At 34.8% G+C, this 16,793-nt stretch overlaps 1 protein-coding gene across 2 annotated transcripts; it reads right to left on the bottom strand.

Annotated features, from left to right (window-relative positions):
• Nucleotides 1-44: 44 nt before the first annotated feature.
• Nucleotides 45-16,501, bottom strand: LOC126664709 (copper-transporting ATPase PAA1, chloroplastic). Of its 2 annotated transcripts, XM_050357223.2 has the most exons (17): nt 15,940-16,501; nt 15,799-15,852; nt 15,259-15,412; nt 12,370-12,444; nt 11,917-12,194; nt 9,713-9,946; nt 9,377-9,475; nt 9,085-9,234; nt 8,815-8,961; nt 7,437-7,487; nt 7,132-7,301; nt 6,235-6,367; nt 5,087-5,184; nt 3,444-3,684; nt 2,627-2,830; nt 1,935-2,015; nt 45-454 (listed from the first exon to the last, which is right to left on the bottom strand). In XM_050357223.2, the coding sequence occupies exons 1-17, from the start codon at nt 16,348-16,350 to the stop codon at nt 188-190; spliced, it is 2,847 nt and encodes a 948-aa protein (XP_050213180.1). In that variant the 5' UTR covers nt 16,351-16,501; the 3' UTR covers nt 45-187. The 2 variants fall into 2 exon arrangements, with proteins under 2 accessions (XP_050213180.1, XP_055960270.1); XM_056104295.1 differs by lacking the exons at nt 45-454; nt 1,935-2,015; nt 2,627-2,830 and adding an exon at nt 3,115-3,309.
• Between the last annotated feature and the right edge of the window lie 292 nt (nt 16,502-16,793).

Raw genomic sequence — 16,793 nt, 5'->3', positions numbered from 1 at the left:
TGATGTAATATATCATTTTCTTTCTGACATTGTAATGCTAGAAATCCGTTAATTCTACTTCAGAATTCATTTAATATAAAACTTAAAAGATATAATTATTAAATGAATTTAAGTATAACTGCATCTATTTACAAATGAATTTCAGAAATATTCATTAAACCAAACCCACTTTAAATATAAATTGAGCTCATCGTGCCTCTCTCCATTTAGTAGAAGCATTATATTTCTTTATTTTCTCAGTTTGGTTCATGAGAAGTTGAGAAGCCAAAAAAGTGTTGGCAGCTAGAGACATTTCAGTATCACGGCTGAGCTTCGAGGGAAATTTGAATCTCAAAAGCAATGAATTTGTCATAACGCCAACAGAACTTAAACCCATGAGAGCTCCAGCAATGGATGGAGTCAGCATTGTCCCAGTAAATGGAAGTAGAACACCAGCTGCTATTGGAATTCCAATCTGCAATAACAACAAATACTAAGATAAAGAAACAACCATATAATTGAATTTTTGCTTCGATTCAGTTTTAATAGTAGTAAAATTTCAGCTCACTTTTGCTACAAACCAAACCAAATTAAAAAGCCTACCGAACCGACTAGTTCAATTTAATTCAGTTTACAACACTTTAAAATCTTGGGGAGCCCTACACCTCTTGGCACTTCCTAAATGGGACGGAGAGAGATTGTCATTTTTTTTTGTCCCACTTAAAAAGTCCCATTGTACTTTTTTAGCTTAAACTTCTTCTTTACCCCTTGTTTTATCTTAATAATTAAACACTCTTATAAGGTAATTAATGACATGTACAATTTCAAAGCACAATTAATAAGGATAAAAAAAGAAAAAAAAAATGTCTTTTGTCTTCTTAATAACAATGAGACTTTCTAAATGGGACGGACGGAGTAGTAGATTATTGGTAACTCATTGCAAAAAAAACTCAAAAAAGAGATATTTTTGAAAAAAAAACCTTAAATCTTTATGTATCCGCTTCGGTTCAATTTTGGAAAAAAAAAATCAAATTTCAATCAGTTCGGTTTAAAGCGAATGAAATCCAACTGAACAGTTTAATGAAGGCAGGATATGTAGATTTTTAACCTAGACAACCAGCAGTACACTGGTGTCTATCGAGGAATCTATATAATATCTCAGTTCTTTTAAAGGTTCAACTAGCATAACTTTCGAGGGGACACAGAAAAGGAAAGGGGGGAAAGGGAAAATACCAACAAAGAAACCTTTTATGCTGTGAATTTTAACACCAAAACCAGGGAGAAAATGGTAAAGTGAAAGTATGATAAGCAAATAGAGTTTAACAAGCATGATCACACAAAATACAAATTTAATTAGATGTGGCAGGGACCATAGGCACAAATTGTGAACTTACAAGTATATAATTTATGCTGCTTCACAGTTTCAGCGACACAAAGTACAATGGAATTGTTAGATATGATAAAACCTAGTCCTAGACTCCTAGGTTTCTAGCCTCACCTAAACCCTTGAACTTTTTGGGTGATTGATTACTTGACATGCTATCAGAATCTCAATGATTGAAAGGTCTAGAATTTGATCCTTGGCAATTCCCATTTGATTAATTGAATGTTTGAGCAAGGCAATGTGCGCATTTGATGTGTATGTGTTGTTAGAGAAAATAAAACCATAGTTGTAGCCTCACCTAACACTTTTGGGTGGATTAGTTATTTGGGAGTTTAAGCCATTTGGAATTTAAGGCCATGACTAGGCTATTAATTTATTGATGCCATAGTAATTAGAAACAAGCATTTTCAACCATTATGTAAATCACCAAAAAAGCACCCAGCAGCTAAAGACCAAGAAAATTATATAATTCTTATTCGATATGACAAATTTACTTTTACAGGAAATGCTCCCGTCCAGCTGATGCCATATCAACTTTCAATTTCAATTAGTGTGTATAACGAAAACTTACAATGTTGTACGCAAACGCCCACCAGAGATTTTGCTTCACAGTCTTCATAGTCTGTCTGCTTAGTTCTAATGCATCAAGCAACTGCATACAAGTAAATTCAAGTCAAATCACACTGTTCACGATGACAAAAGGACATGCTATTAAATGCCATTTTCAATCCCATGTCCGATCCTGCTGCACCAAAATCTACCATGCCAGTCACATCAAAAGAAACTAACCAGCATAACAATCATAGATTTTTTAAACTGTGAAGTAAAGTTTTATACAGCACATAAGTCGACTCAAATCCAAATGAATATCAGAGAATCGCAGCAAAGCTGGTTTTGGTTCTCTCTAGGTGCTAGAGCTGGCCAAGAATTTTTTTCAGAAATGAAAAGTTACTATTTCATGCAAGATGGTCAAGTGAAAAAGACAACAAAAAGTTTCTCGACCAAGGTGCAAGTAAAAGAAAAATCCAATGTTAAGTTTCTTGGTCAAGTCATTTAGCACTGTCAACATCATGTGCAAGACTGAGAAGTTTTGTGAACAGTACATGCAGGACATATTTTAATAAGAACATTAGTAATACTGCTTTATAAAGACAAGGTAGAGATCATAATTTAGCTAGCCAAAAAAATTAAGCAGTATAAGCATTGTTAACACTTTAACATCATATGCCCGCAAGACTCAACGACATGTACATTTTCGAATACCTGGGATAGTCTATCGCCAGTCAACACAACAGAAGACACATCGCTCGCAGCTCCAACTCCTCCACCCATTGCAACTCCAATGTGTGATGATGCCAATGCAGCAGCATCATTAATTCCATCACCAACCATTGCTACTATATTCTGATCATTCTGAAGTTCAACAATGAACGTTCTCTTTTCATCTGGTTTAACTCCAGCCAACACCTATTATCCACAGCGAATACAAGAATATGAAAGATGTAACCTTTGAGACTTTAAGGCATGATATAATATCCAAAGAATAATTTTTTAAACATGGTACAGCCTACAGGTTTAGGCTTGCTTTCATTAACTTCCAGAAAAAAATCAGTTAAGAGGAACAAGATTTTTTATTTGCAGCTTTGATATGTAAAATATTAGACAACCAAAAAAATCAATTTAAACTTTTCAGATGGAAATAATCATAGATCGTTTATACTATATACATAGTTATATGCAGTTAGACGTCAAGTGTAATTAAGACTTCATGATTAGAGCATTAAGAGTGACTAGAAGCACTTTCTGCACGTGGAGCCATGGGACTTGAGGGGCCATGACAGCCTCTAGTCACCATCTACCTCCACTTTTGGTTGGACTTCAGCATAGAAGTTATACGATGAGAAGTTACTCCATCCTTCATACTTCTTTGAGGGTTGCAGAAGTTCCTATAATCAGTTTAACAGTGCCACTCTTGGGAACTGTTAAATTATTATAGTTTTTTCCAACCCTAATTGCTATGGGAGTTCTTGAGAAACTCCTACATACAATCTTTCACTTCAAACAAGAATACATTTCTTACCTTCTCTTTTGGAATTCCAACAGCAGATGCAACATGCTCAGCAGTAGACTTTTTATCACCAGACAACATGAACACATTAATTCCTCTTCTAGACAAGGATTCAACAACATATCTAGCATCTTCTCTAATTTGATCTTCCAAGTATATAAGGCCAGCGAGGGCATTATCTACTCCAATATAGACAACTGACTGATTCTTGAGATCCTCGGCTTCTTGAAATGGATTCTGTTCAATTCCATGCCTGTAGAATGAGACTTTTAAAATGTCAAATGCAGAGAACATTTGAATTCCCAAAGCGAAAGTGTAAGACTCTCAATTCTACATCTCTACTAATTATTCCCCTTTCACAAACAATGTGTTGGATTCAGTAACTTCTGATATGCATCGCTTAGTAGTGAATCCATAGAAACCTGTTAGATACCCTTTTCTTTTCGAACAGATGTTTGATAGCCTCAACTTACTAATATTACTTCAGTAAACAAGTTGCTGAGTGTTAAAAGTGGCATTGGCCCACTAACAGCCGCAAAAAAGATAAAAAAAGATTACGATGTGCAATACATACTGTAATTGTTTTTTCCGACATTCCTCTATAAAATTTAGAATCAGACAAGATACATAATAATGAAAACAAACTTGAGAGCATCTATCATAGTGATAGCAAATTATATTATCAGAAAATGTAGTTTATAGTGCATTACAGATTTTTGTCTGATTTTTATCATATGGATCCAAATATGAGGTTCAGATAATAAATTGCTTAAAGCAGCATGAATTCAATTCAATTAAGAATATTTATGTTTACATATGGTATGACCTAAATGACAGATCGAACAGTAAATTAGCCAATAAAGTATGCCCCGTTTATTCAAGGGCATATGCCAAAAAAAAAAGCCTCACCTTTCACCTCTTTCACGATTAAAGCACGCCTTTCAAAACTTGGAACCCAACATTCCAAACTTTAATTTATTGGCATTTTTGGCCCAAAAGCATTTTTCCTTCACTAAACGAAGTCGTTTTTCACGGTTTTTAATAAATAAAAGAGCAAAATACATTAAGACCCCTCACGTTTGTCATAATTCACAGTTTGATACCCTTTGTTTGAAAATCAAACGATTTGGTACCTCAGTTTTTATTTTATAAACTATAAGGCCCTTCTGTTAAATGTAGGTACCAACTCGTTAACGGAATGAAACGTAAGGTACCAAATCGTTTGAAAATGAGGTATCAAATCGTTTACATAATTAAAAATGAGGTACCAAATCATTTACATATTTAAAACTGAGGTACCAAATCGTTTGAAATCGTTTGAAAGTAAATATCAAATTATTAACGGAACTAACAGAAGGGCCTTATAGTTTAAAAAATCAAAACTGAGGTAGCAAATCGTTTGATTTTCAAATAAGAGGTACTAAACTGTGAATTATGACAAACGTGAGGGGTTTTAGAGTAATTTGCTCTAAATAAAACTACATGGGTAATGACGTAGGGATGCAAAATGCCAAGAAAGGGAAGGTTGGGATATGGGGTGCAAAGTTTTAGAAGACGTGCTTAAATTGTTAAAAAGGTGAAAGTGGGGCTCTCTTTTTTGCAAATAACCATTTTATTTTTGTATGCATCTGTAAGAAGACAACTGAGCAAATTACCTCATAACCCAATCAAGTGTTCCAACAGATACCCTCTTGTTTCCAACAGTAGCTACAGCACCAGACCCAGGTTCCTCCATGAATGTTCCATCAGTTACCTGTTAAAATACAAGTTAATATTTTTGTTTCACCTCAGCATAAATTTCACATCTGCAACATATACCAACTTCTTGACAACACCAAGTTGTATCCCTAAAATGAGGAAGGAGTGTTTTTTCTTATTGTTTTTTGGTATTCGAGGGATAACAGATTTGAAAGTTAAACTCCTAGATGTAAAAGTCAACCAAAGGTCAAAATCCCTTTCTTCCTAAATTTATGGCTGCAGCCCCTTGTAACAATTTCTGGTGATCAAAACACAGTTTTTAAGGGACAAGAATGTCAACCTCTATTTTCTCTTTTCCATGCTTCTATCTAACTCATATAATTTTAGTGACCTTTTTTAATTTCCAATGGTTATAAGGTCTTCACTCTCTACCATAATATGTAAGAGGCTACAGCATAAAAACACAAACATGCACAAATACATACACATCGAAAAGGATGACTACAAGTTAAATACCCAACAGTAGAATTAGCATTGTTGATCTTTCACCCGCTTCAAGCATAAGTAATCATTTGTCTTGAATGAAATCATTCTTTAGCAGGCAGATAGCTCCGAATAATTTTTTTTTTTTTATGAATTAGTAGCTGCAGTACACTAGGAATCAAGCCAAGGAAAATTTTGTAGCAACTCTTATGGTACAAGAAACACTTTACACCCAAAGGGAGTGAAAAAGAGAGAGAAATGGCACCAATAGCAGTACTGAACTCAATCTGATCCTATAAAGTAGAACTTATAATTTTTAACGTATAGAAGTTTGCGAAAACTATTATATGATATGTTTTTTTTTTTTACTTTCGCGATATAAATTGCTCAAGTCAGAATAAGCAAAAGACATGCTTTGATTCACGCCTTTAAATTTGACACCCATAAAACATCTTATGCATGTCCAGTTACTATAAGAGAAAAGTTCACATGAAATTTTACATTAGATTTGACATCTAAGAAATATTGATTGCAGTGACCATATGACTTAAATTGCACACTTCAAAGACAGTAAAAATAAATGCTGACCAGATGGAAAAACTTCAAGCTTATAAATAAATACCTTTACATTTTGATAACTGACAGCCTGAGCAGCTTTTACTATAGCCTTTCCAACAGGATGAGAACTATTTGATTCTACAGCAGCAGCTAGGCTAAGAACTTCAACTTCTGACCATATATAATTTGTATTTATTCTGCATTAGAGCACATCAAATCTAACTTAGCATTCAATAAAGTTACCATATCGTTTTTACACATCTTCTGTGATTGATTTAATGGCTTAGTTAAAATACCTCAACTTTCAACTGTATGTAATAACACAAGCAAACATAAACATAGAGATACCTATTTCATGCAGGCTGTAACAGCTGATACTTATCAAGGCATTCAATTTCTATGCTTTGGGTGATAACTTAACTAGCTCATGTGAAAGGTAAAAAGAAACATGTTAAAATGACTGATAAATATGAACATGAAGATGTATAAACACATGGCCAGTAATAGTAAATCGGGTATCTAGATTTGAGCTTAACATGAAAAGATAATTTCCCTTTGTATCTCTAATACTTTTGGCAAATGAGTGACTTGTGACTCAAGCGGCATAGTTTCATTTTACTCCTAAGACTATAAATCTTGAGATATTTGGTTTTCCAATGAACTGACAGATAGTGCTTAAAGATAGTCATAGCTAACAATATTGTATTAAAAAAAAGTTGCATTGAGGTTCTTTTTCTTTTTATATAGAGAAAAACAAATAGATACAAAGAAAATTTTCCTTTTGTTACAACACAAGAAATGTTAGTTGCAGGATTGAATAAATGGCAATCTTATGGATTTGAAATACAATAGATATTCACTAAGATAAAGTCATTCAAATAGATTGAGGTATTTCTGAAACTTAAGATTATTTCCACATTAAATAAAAAGAAAACAAAGAGAAATAATGAGACAACTCAACTGGTCTGTAATTTTTACATCCCCAAGTGTAACAACCTTCGTCACAGCAGGTCTGCCAATTGTAAGGGTTCCTGTTTTGTCAAATACAATGGTCTTCACCATTGAAAATTGTTCTAAAATATTTCCACCACGCAAAAGCAATCCTCTTGTTGCACCCAATGAGGTTCCAACCTTTAAAACATCATGTATGGAAACTCATTGTAAATAGAAATAGAAAAAATGAAGACAGAGAGGAAGAGAAAAAGAGAAGTCCTGATCAATCAATATCTTTTTATTAAAGTGAAACTGGGTGAAGAGGGAGGGTACCAGCACAGCAGTAGGTGTGGCTAAGCCAAGTGCACATGGACAAGCAATAACCTGCATTCAGGAAATAGATTCACTACTATTCAAACAGAAGAAACAGAAAATTTAAGCAATAGAACTTCCTACCAAAAATGAATAGTATATGTTAAATAACCTATTCATCCAAAACTCAATACGTTGGGTGAGGCTTCAGCGATATTTTTATTATCTTGACACACTCTCGCACGCAAATTCCCATTGGATTTGAAGCGTGACAAAAACAAGACACATACCCTCCTCACCTTGTGTTCCAATATTTTAATTAACCAAATGAGGGTTGCGAGGATCATACTCTAGACCTTTCGTTCATAGAAGCTCTGATATCATGTTAAATAACTAATTCACCCAAGAACTCAATTTGTTGGGTGAAACTTCAACAATAGTTTTATTATCTTAACAATTTAAACAAGCCTTTTTTTTTGTAGTCCGGGACATCTCTACTTTATCAATATTGGGTGATGATGTGATAACAAAGTTCGCAGTGGGATACAAATTGAGCTTTAAAACTTATACTCCCTCCGTCCCATTTAGGAAGTCCCGTTGTCATTTTTTTTTGTCCCACTTAAGAAGTCCCATTGTAACTTTTTACCTTAAACTTCCTTCTTTACCCCTTGTTTTTTCTTAATAACTAAACACACTTGCAAGGTAATTAACGACATGTACAATTCCAAAGCACCATTAATAAGAGCAAAACAAGAAAAAAATATATGTTTTGTGTCTTCTTAATATGTGTGAAAAGCAACAATGGGACTTCCTAAATGGGACGGAGGGAGTAATAAATAGGAAAAGATTCAAGTATTTCAGAACACTTGATTTCTAAAGAAATATACATAGTTGGATTTACAAAATTTAGATGGTTGGATTCAACTTACGCTAAAGGTGAGAAACAAAGTTTTTATTTTTCTAAGTTGATTGGATGGTCCTACCATCCTCTAAAATCATTATGGTTAAATGCCACCACCACCAAAGCAAGGCCAACAAACCAAAGTTAATTTAACTCTCTAATATGTGATGATGCACCATTCCATGATGGTCAATATAGTATGGTCTACTTAAGCATCAGTCCCAAATTTATTATTGAAATCCCTAACGTTTAACAGCAAGAGTGATAATTAACTTTGACGGAAAGGTTTTTCCATGCACATGAAAAATAGAAAAAAAAAAAGTATGCGCGCGCGCACAGACACAAAGAGAGGTAAAACCAGATTTCTTTTTATCATACAAAGGTAGTTACAAAAGGCTCAATGACAAATAAGAGTGCCAGTGCACATAGCTGAGCTCTTGCAAAGGAAAAAACATTAAATCACTAGAGTCAGATACCACTAAGAGCAGAATGCCATACCAAAACACTGCAAGAGAGCTGTAGGGCCAGTGAAACTGGATTTCCATGGTAAACAGCAGCAGGGAGTATACGCGTACCAAACAAATTCCAGAACATAAACGTAGCAGCTGAAAGTGCCATCACTCCATAGGTAAAGTGCCCAGATACCTGGTGAAGCAGGAGAAAAGCGTGAATTTTACAAAATGATATGAAAGAAACAAACCATCCAGAAACTTTGAACATTATTTTACAAATATAGCATCTCAAGCAAGAAAGATGTAGAAATGAAACCTTGTCAGCTAAACGCTGCACTGGTGCCTCTCTGCCTTGAGCTTCTTCCACCAAACGAACAATGTCTCCTACGGCAGTTTCACCACCTGGTCGCTGCACTTCGACCGTCAGAGTGCCGTTGAGGTTTATGCTACCAGCTGCTACTTGACTCTGGCAGAGGAATAAAGTCACTATACAAAATAATTTTTAAAGGAGGTACAAGCAGCACTACAGCTTATATTACTTTTTAAATACTAACAAAAAACAGCTATGCAAACGTAAATCGTTAAAATTAGTTACATGCAAGTAATACCCCAGGTAGTTTAGTCACTGGCATTGGCTCCCCTGTGAAACTTGACTCATCAATGGTGCTTCGACCAGCTCTAACTATTCCATCTGCTGGAATGCGATCCTGAAGTATGAGAAAAAATATATTAAGGCTTCAAGTTGACCAACTCTTGGACAGAGAAATCAGTATCTCAGCTATGGCATTGTAAACTAGGAAGTGGAAGGAAAATGGAGGGGACAAAAGAATGATAAGTAAAACTGAATAAAATGAATTCCTAAACAGTACAACTCATTAAATGAAAAAGAGATAATATATAGAATTTTCAAATTACATGAAAGAAAGTAAGAGTTCATTACTTACTCCAGGTAGCACAACAATTTGGTCACCAACAGAGAGATTGCTACAAGGGACTTCAACCACTGCACCTGGGTCTTCTAGGTCACTTTGAACTAGAAGACGAGCTTTCGAAGGCAAAATACTTAGAAGTCCTGTCATGTCACTGGCTGCTTTAATTTTTGCTCTTTGTTCAAGATTCTTTCCCAGCAGGACAAAAGCTATCAACATAATTGGCTCCTCAAAGAAGGCCTTCCAACCCTACTCAGGTGGCATCAATTAAAGATAATCTATCAGATAATAATGTCATTAGCATCGCTAGCCAAATCGACCATGCCATTTCTTAGAAAATGTAATGATATTGAAATTAAGAACTGGAATATTTGATGCAATGCTTGAAGAAGATCGTGTATGGTTGAAACTTATATTTAGCATTTGGATAACCAATTAAAAATTAGGCTTAATGGCGTAAAAAATCATAAACTTTAGCGTGTTTTGCAAATTTAACATAAACTTTCAATTTTGGCAAATTAATACACAAACTTTTGATTTTTTTGCAATTTTAGCACCGATCAATTTTCCTTCAAAAAAATAGAGAAAAATGCTGATGTGGACGCCAGAATAGTGGTTATTCCGGTGTATACATCAGCATCTTTTTCACGAAAAATTGATCGGTGCTAAAATTGCCAAAAATCAAAAGTTTGTGTATTAATTTGCCAAAATTGAAAGTTTATGTTAAATTTGCAAAACACGCTAAAGTTTATGATTTTTTACGCAATTAAGCCTAAAAATTACTCAAAATAGAGTCAATATTATCTTCACTTCATTAGCGAGTCGAACTCCCATAGTATATATTAGCATGCAAAGACAGATTATATTAACACACATCAAGAAAAGACTTGCTATATGCATGTTAAATTGTCAGGCTTCTTTATATGCATGACACCAGTTGCCATTTGTGGATCCAAATATGGAAAGCTGTTATCTAACTCTTTGAGCACAGGCAGCAGATTCTAATAAGCTGCAGCCATTGCCATCTCCAAATGTGAGTAACATTTTGGGGACACGAGGAATCGTAAGTGATGTTTGAAAAGATCGAAGCGGTTATAAGTATTAAGCACGTTTAATTTTCAAAGCTCTGTTCCGCCTAGCACTAGCCTAAGCCAAGTTAGGCACACATCTTTGCACTCAAATGTATTCATTGCAAGGAAGAAAAATAATATGTATAAGTTATAACATACGATAATAAATACATTGAAGAACCATAGTAATCTTTTTTGGTGCATTTAGTTAGTGTAGGGTATCCTAGTTAAGCCTTTTCTTTCTCTCCTTTATTCTTTAACGCAGCAAGTGCTTGATTTCGAGAAAGCTGAAAAACATAAGTTAGAGTGTAATCATTCTATTCAACAAAGCACAACCCTAAATCTTTTCAAAATTTGAAACTTTACATAGGTCAGGCACAAATGGCAACCACTACCTACAAATACATGTAGGATTAACAACTAATAGCTTTTTTCTTTAAATTCAGCTTCATACCAGAACTATATGGGATAGACGATAAAAAAAAAGAACTACTCCCTCCGTCCCGTTTAAGAAGTCCCATATTCTATTTTGGGATGTCCCATTTAAAAAGTCCCATTACTATTTTTAGAATACTTTTCCATTGAATACCCTATTTTACCCTTATTTTAGTTATCTTAAAAGAGCTCTATGGAAAATTCCACTATCATAAATAGGGGCAAAACATGAAAAAACATGAAAAGGCAAGAATAATTAATGTTTTCTTAATCTGTGTGTAAAGTCAAATGGGACTTCTAAAGTGGGACGGAGGGAGTATTCGGGATAGTCAATGACTTCTAACATTAACTCAAGGCATCATAATTCATACAAGGTCAAAGTAGCTATTAAGCTAGACAAAAGACTTGATGTTTCAACTTTCAACTTTCAACTAAAATTGAGATCAATATTATGTCCCAAACGAAAAGAATCAAAAAATAAAAAATGTGCATCATAATTCACACAAGGTCAAAGTAGTTATTTAGCAATATAAAAGATGTGGTGTTTCAACTTTTAACTAAATCGGATCCATATTATGTCCCAAACAAAAAGAATGAAAAACGAAAAAATGTGTATATAAAATACCAGCTCATATATTATCATGCCAGATTTGTTCATACATAGTTGAACACAATAAAATTAGTGTCACGTGAGGCGTAAGATATAGTGCTCACCAGGTTTGGTAGTAAGGCAGCTAATGAACTAACAGCAAATGAAGATACTGCCCCAAGACCAACTAAAGTGTTCATATTTGGAGCCCCCTTAAAAAGGCTTTTCGCGCCATCAAGGATGAGTTGACGCCCAGGACCAAGCAACGTAAACAAAGACAATGACATATGGAATCCTGTGGAATGAAGCATATGGATCCATGGAGCCTTGAAGGAAAATATATGAGAAAGATGGCCAAAGAGGCATACAGCACAGAGAGCCCAGGAAACAGCAAGCTCGCGACCTGTAAATTAAACAAACAATTATTGTCATGTTTCTTCACATGTGTATCACCAAAGAGCAATGCTTATGACAGTAAAATTGTAACTCCAACATTCTTCAACCTAACGAGCAAGATGAAAAGCAAATTACTGCAGCATAGATCAAACGACTAAACTGAAAAACGTAATAAAATATACCACTTTCTTTTAAGCGAACGCGTTTTTCATCCATTTTCTTCTCAAAAACATCGAAAAAGTTTTGTTTCCCAGCATCTGTACATGAGAAGAAGTAAAACTGTCAAGATAATACTACTAATGAAATTACAAAAGGGATAACAAAATAAGAAGCGCAAACAGAAGGATAGGAGAGAGACAAAATCAAGTTTAATGCATGGTGGTACTAAGAGGCAATCAACAATTGATAATATCGAGTCGGTTGCAATTTAAAACTACAGAAAATCCACAAAATTCAAGTTCTGTGCATGGAACTAAGAGTTTATCTATAAATTTCTTCACTTGAGACATAAATGTAGTCAATAGAAGTTAAAGCAGTAAACCCGGAAAGGGAACCCAAAAGAAAATTATGTTGAAAGTTCAAGCCTCGTTAATATAGAAACTCAACAATTATACAGCTCAAATATATGAATGTGTAAATAATTGTGAGTATGCAGTTTGTGATGGAAAGGAATGAATGTTATACTTATAGATACAAAGGAGTAGAAAATGTAGGAAATATAGAACACTAGAAATGCATAGAAACAAATGAAGTATACGAAATAATTTAAACAAAAATGAACAGTTCCTTTTGCAGAAGCACCGAAAACAAGAAGCACTTAGCCAAAATCCTTGATAGTTACAATTGTTTCCTGCAAAGACTGTTTGGAAAGTTACCAACACCTTATTCTTTCGACATAAACTCAGTGAACCACTTTTCAAGAAACCAAATCATGCCAAAAGTAGCATTTATTTGCAGGAACTCCATACATTACGTCTTTACAACTAAATGCCCCCTACATCGTAAAATTACCTTCTCTTTAAGTAAAAGTAATATGGGAAATAATTCTTTTTCAAAATTTAATAAAACAAAAAAATCAATGAACGTACTCCAACATTCTTTCTTACCTTCATTTTATTCAACATAAATTCCTTTCTAAATAACCAGAGCATGTTGGCTGATATATATCAGAAATTGGGCGATACTTTAAAAGCGAAGGTATGAATGAATGTACTGTAATTTTTGATGTAAAGAAAATTAAGACAATGTTTCCTGGGGTGTTTTAAACTTTTAGTGAGTTAATGTACTAACAAATAACGATCTACTCCACTGGATTTTGATCTGAGTAATTTTGCTAATTGTTTGCGGAATTAATGATGGCGCCCACCCATAAGGTCTGATATAGTTTGATTCAAAATTACGATATATTGCAACCGATAACAAAATCGAAATGATTCCAATATTGAAAGGGTTCACGATTTGAAAACAAGATTGGAAAAGAAAAGCGAAAATAAAATCAACAGGGCCATAGTATGAATACATATATAACTACGAGACTTCCAAAACTTGTGGCTGCATGAAAGGGAGATTAACATTTATCACAAACCAGAAGCAAATATGGGTCCTAAGGTGCAGATCAAATTCTTTGCAGAATACACAATAAGGCTTTGATAGAATGTTTGAACAATCTCAAGAAGAACAGGAAACAGTGAACTTTTCCTCCTATTCCGTGATATTTATGCCAAGAAGAAATGTGCCCCAATTAATACACGAGCACTAGAAATATGAATCTGCTCGATTGCACTTCTTTACATGAACCATCACAGATGAACATTCTAAGATTCCTTATAATAACTAAAGACATGGTAAATTCAGATTGTACAATAGCAACATTCTCCAAAATAAATGGGCTCCTCAGCATGAAGAATTTCTCCAACCAATTCCCCCAAGTAGTCGCTGACACTCACCTATTGGAGGGAGAAATCATATGATTAACAATCACCAAATTGTTGATTTGGTATTTGACAGAATGGAGATGACTGTAGTGTGATACACTCATGTAAACAAGGTCGCCAGGAAAACTTAATGGATTAGGGACATACCATAATGAATTATTGTTGCCCCTTATAGGAATTCTGTTCCATTTCTATAGTCAATTATCCCCTTCAATAGCTCCCTGACCTGCCACTAATCCACCAAATTATGAATGAATTATGGGTACCCCTGAGCATTTACGTATTGTCTGCTCTAACTAACATCCAGAGCTTCCCACAGATAGGCAGCATACATGATGACTTTTATAAGATATACGCGAAATTTCATCTGCCTGTGTTTATGACATGTGTGATTAAATACTTTCGTGTGCATGCCATAAGCACCTGCTAAAATTAGAGGACTTACAAGCAAAATGGTTTTTGCAAGCTGCAAATTTCAGAATAACTATTAGAAATGCAGTACACGGATTTCAGGTAGACTGGATAAGATATGAAGGCAACATCACGATTAATTTTATGTCTAAAAGAAGTCTCTATGTCAGTGCCAAGTTGTATCTGCAGTTGCATGACAGCCTCTTATGTATAATTCATCAATTCAGGAATGATTTACCAAAAGCAAGTTGCAAGCACCGAGTAACATGTACTTTTAGCAGCTAAGTCTACTCTATTACTTAGAATGATATTTTAACATAAAAAACCAAGGGGATGTTGCTTGATACCAGCTCAAAAGCCTATGTTAAATGTAATTTATCCGCAAGGAAGAGATATGCTGCCTTTTCAATATTTTCATCAATTGTTTCCCTACCTAAAATGATGATCTATTAATCTTATGAATTTTACTTGCAGCAAGTCAAATCTTTTCCAAAAGAACAATTTTGGGATACTACTAATAGCAATGTGTCAGTCAATACCTAACCATGCTTGGAATGTCATGAGCAATGCAATATCAACAGTAACCTAATAGGGCATGTCAGACAGTCAATCACAGAAAAACAAAAATAAAAACACGAGATGTTAAATCTTTGAGATTTTCAGCAAGATAAGCAATGCGTAAGAATTAAAGATGACAATGGTAAGAGTGATGTATAAAATGGTTACCTCGAAGGTTAGAACTGAAGCCACAAGTCGTGAGGTGCTTGGCAAGTGCCTCACCCAACTGGCTTTGCCAATTTGGTACAACTTTTGCCTCAGATGCAGGCCACACTATTGCCGTTTCTGTTGTGAGATTTACAGTAGCAGACGAGACTTTCGGCTGTTCATACATAAATATCAAATGCAGAAACAGCATAAAAAAAAACATCTCAAAAAATAGACAGTAAATTGCAAAATCATGTGACTTGTGGCATTATTTTTTTATTTTTTTTCGAAGTTAAAAATTCCGAGTTCGATAAATTATGAAGTTCTGAAACATGATGAGAATAAACTACAGATAGAATTCAATTAAATTGATTACTGGATTTGCTCATTTCACTTCTCCAAACATACTTATAGTATTATTATTATCGTAGTTTGTTGAGAATCATAATTCTAAAAGCAATTGCGGAAGTAAAATGAGAATAAAATTCCAAAATTATATAAATTAACGGTATTCTCTTACTGTTATATAAATAAAAAATTTGAACAAAAAAAATCACATACTTGACTTTCGAGTATTCTCTTGACACTAGCTGCACATCCACCGCACGACATTCCCTGCCATACACACATAACTTCATCACATCAACAACAAAAATTAAGAGAGAGAAAACAAAAAAATAAAAAAACTTATGCATCACTTACTCCAACGTCGAGTATAATAACATCAGGAGACAACCCCGATAAATCCTGAATCTCTCCAGAAGCCAAATTCGATTTGGAATCGCCGCCATTAGCTCTACCGTCACCACCGCCACTACCTCCTCCATCACCGCCGCCACCAAAAGGACCGCCAGAGCCGTTTCCGCCAGCAGGAGAGGTGGAGAAGGAGGCGGAGTTGGAGACGCATTGTAAACGGCGGCGTAGGAGAGGCAAAACGGAGTAGAATAAAGGTGATAAAGGCGGAGGAGGAGAGGAGGAGTTAGAGAGGAGGAAAAGAGGGCGGAAGGAAGTGAAACGACGACGTGAGAGGAGAGAGGAAGAGGAGGAGAGATGAGGATTGAGAGCCTTGGATATTGTGAGAAGAGTGGAAGTAGCGGTTGAGATTGACTCCATGGGAATTAATTAAGAAGAAGATGAAGAAGATAAAAGTTCATCCAGTTGCAGTTGTATTGTAGTATATATATGCAGTAGCTGCCTGTTTGTTTCTCATTCTATCTTGCTTTATAAGATGGATGCCAAATCCGGACAGGTTATGGAATCCCGCACAGATTAGTAATAGGCAGTTCCGTTCAATTGTTTTAGGAATAAAGGATCGCTTTCACCCTGAACTTACGTTAAAATATTAAAAAAGTCCAAAACTAAAAAATCGGATTATTTATACCTTGAGCTTATATAAACCGGCTCAAAAAATCGCCTTTACTGACGTGCAGGGACGGATGTAAGGTAGGGCCAGGCAGGACCTCGGGTCTACCTCACATGAGAAATTTTGTTGGCCTAAGTTATATAATACAAAGGATTGATTACATTTCCTAATTAATTTTGCACAATAGAGTTGA

This window comes from Mercurialis annua, linkage group LG1-X (genome assembly GCF_937616625.2).
Source record: "Mercurialis annua linkage group LG1-X, ddMerAnnu1.2, whole genome shotgun sequence".
Classification (NCBI taxonomy): Eukaryota; Viridiplantae; Streptophyta; class Magnoliopsida; order Malpighiales; family Euphorbiaceae; genus Mercurialis; species Mercurialis annua.
Note: the sequence above shows the minus strand (reverse complement) of the source record. Positions and strands in the feature narration are given on the sequence as shown.

What these genes read in the sequence shown, in the direction of transcription:
- LOC126664709 (XM_050357223.2), bottom strand. Translation starts at nt 16,350, where the DNA reads ATGGAGTCAATCTCAACCGCTACTTCCACTCTTCTCACAATATCCAAG. An exon ending in CTGCCTTACTACCAAACCTG is followed by an intron (nt 9,947 to 11,916) that starts GTGAGCACTATA and finishes CCACCTGAGTAG; the next exon opens with GGTTGGAAGGCCTTCTTTGA. An exon ending in GATGTAAAAATTACAGACCA is followed by an intron (nt 6,368 to 7,131) that starts GTTGAGTTGTCT and finishes GCTCTAATGCAG; the next exon opens with AATAAATACAAATTATATAT.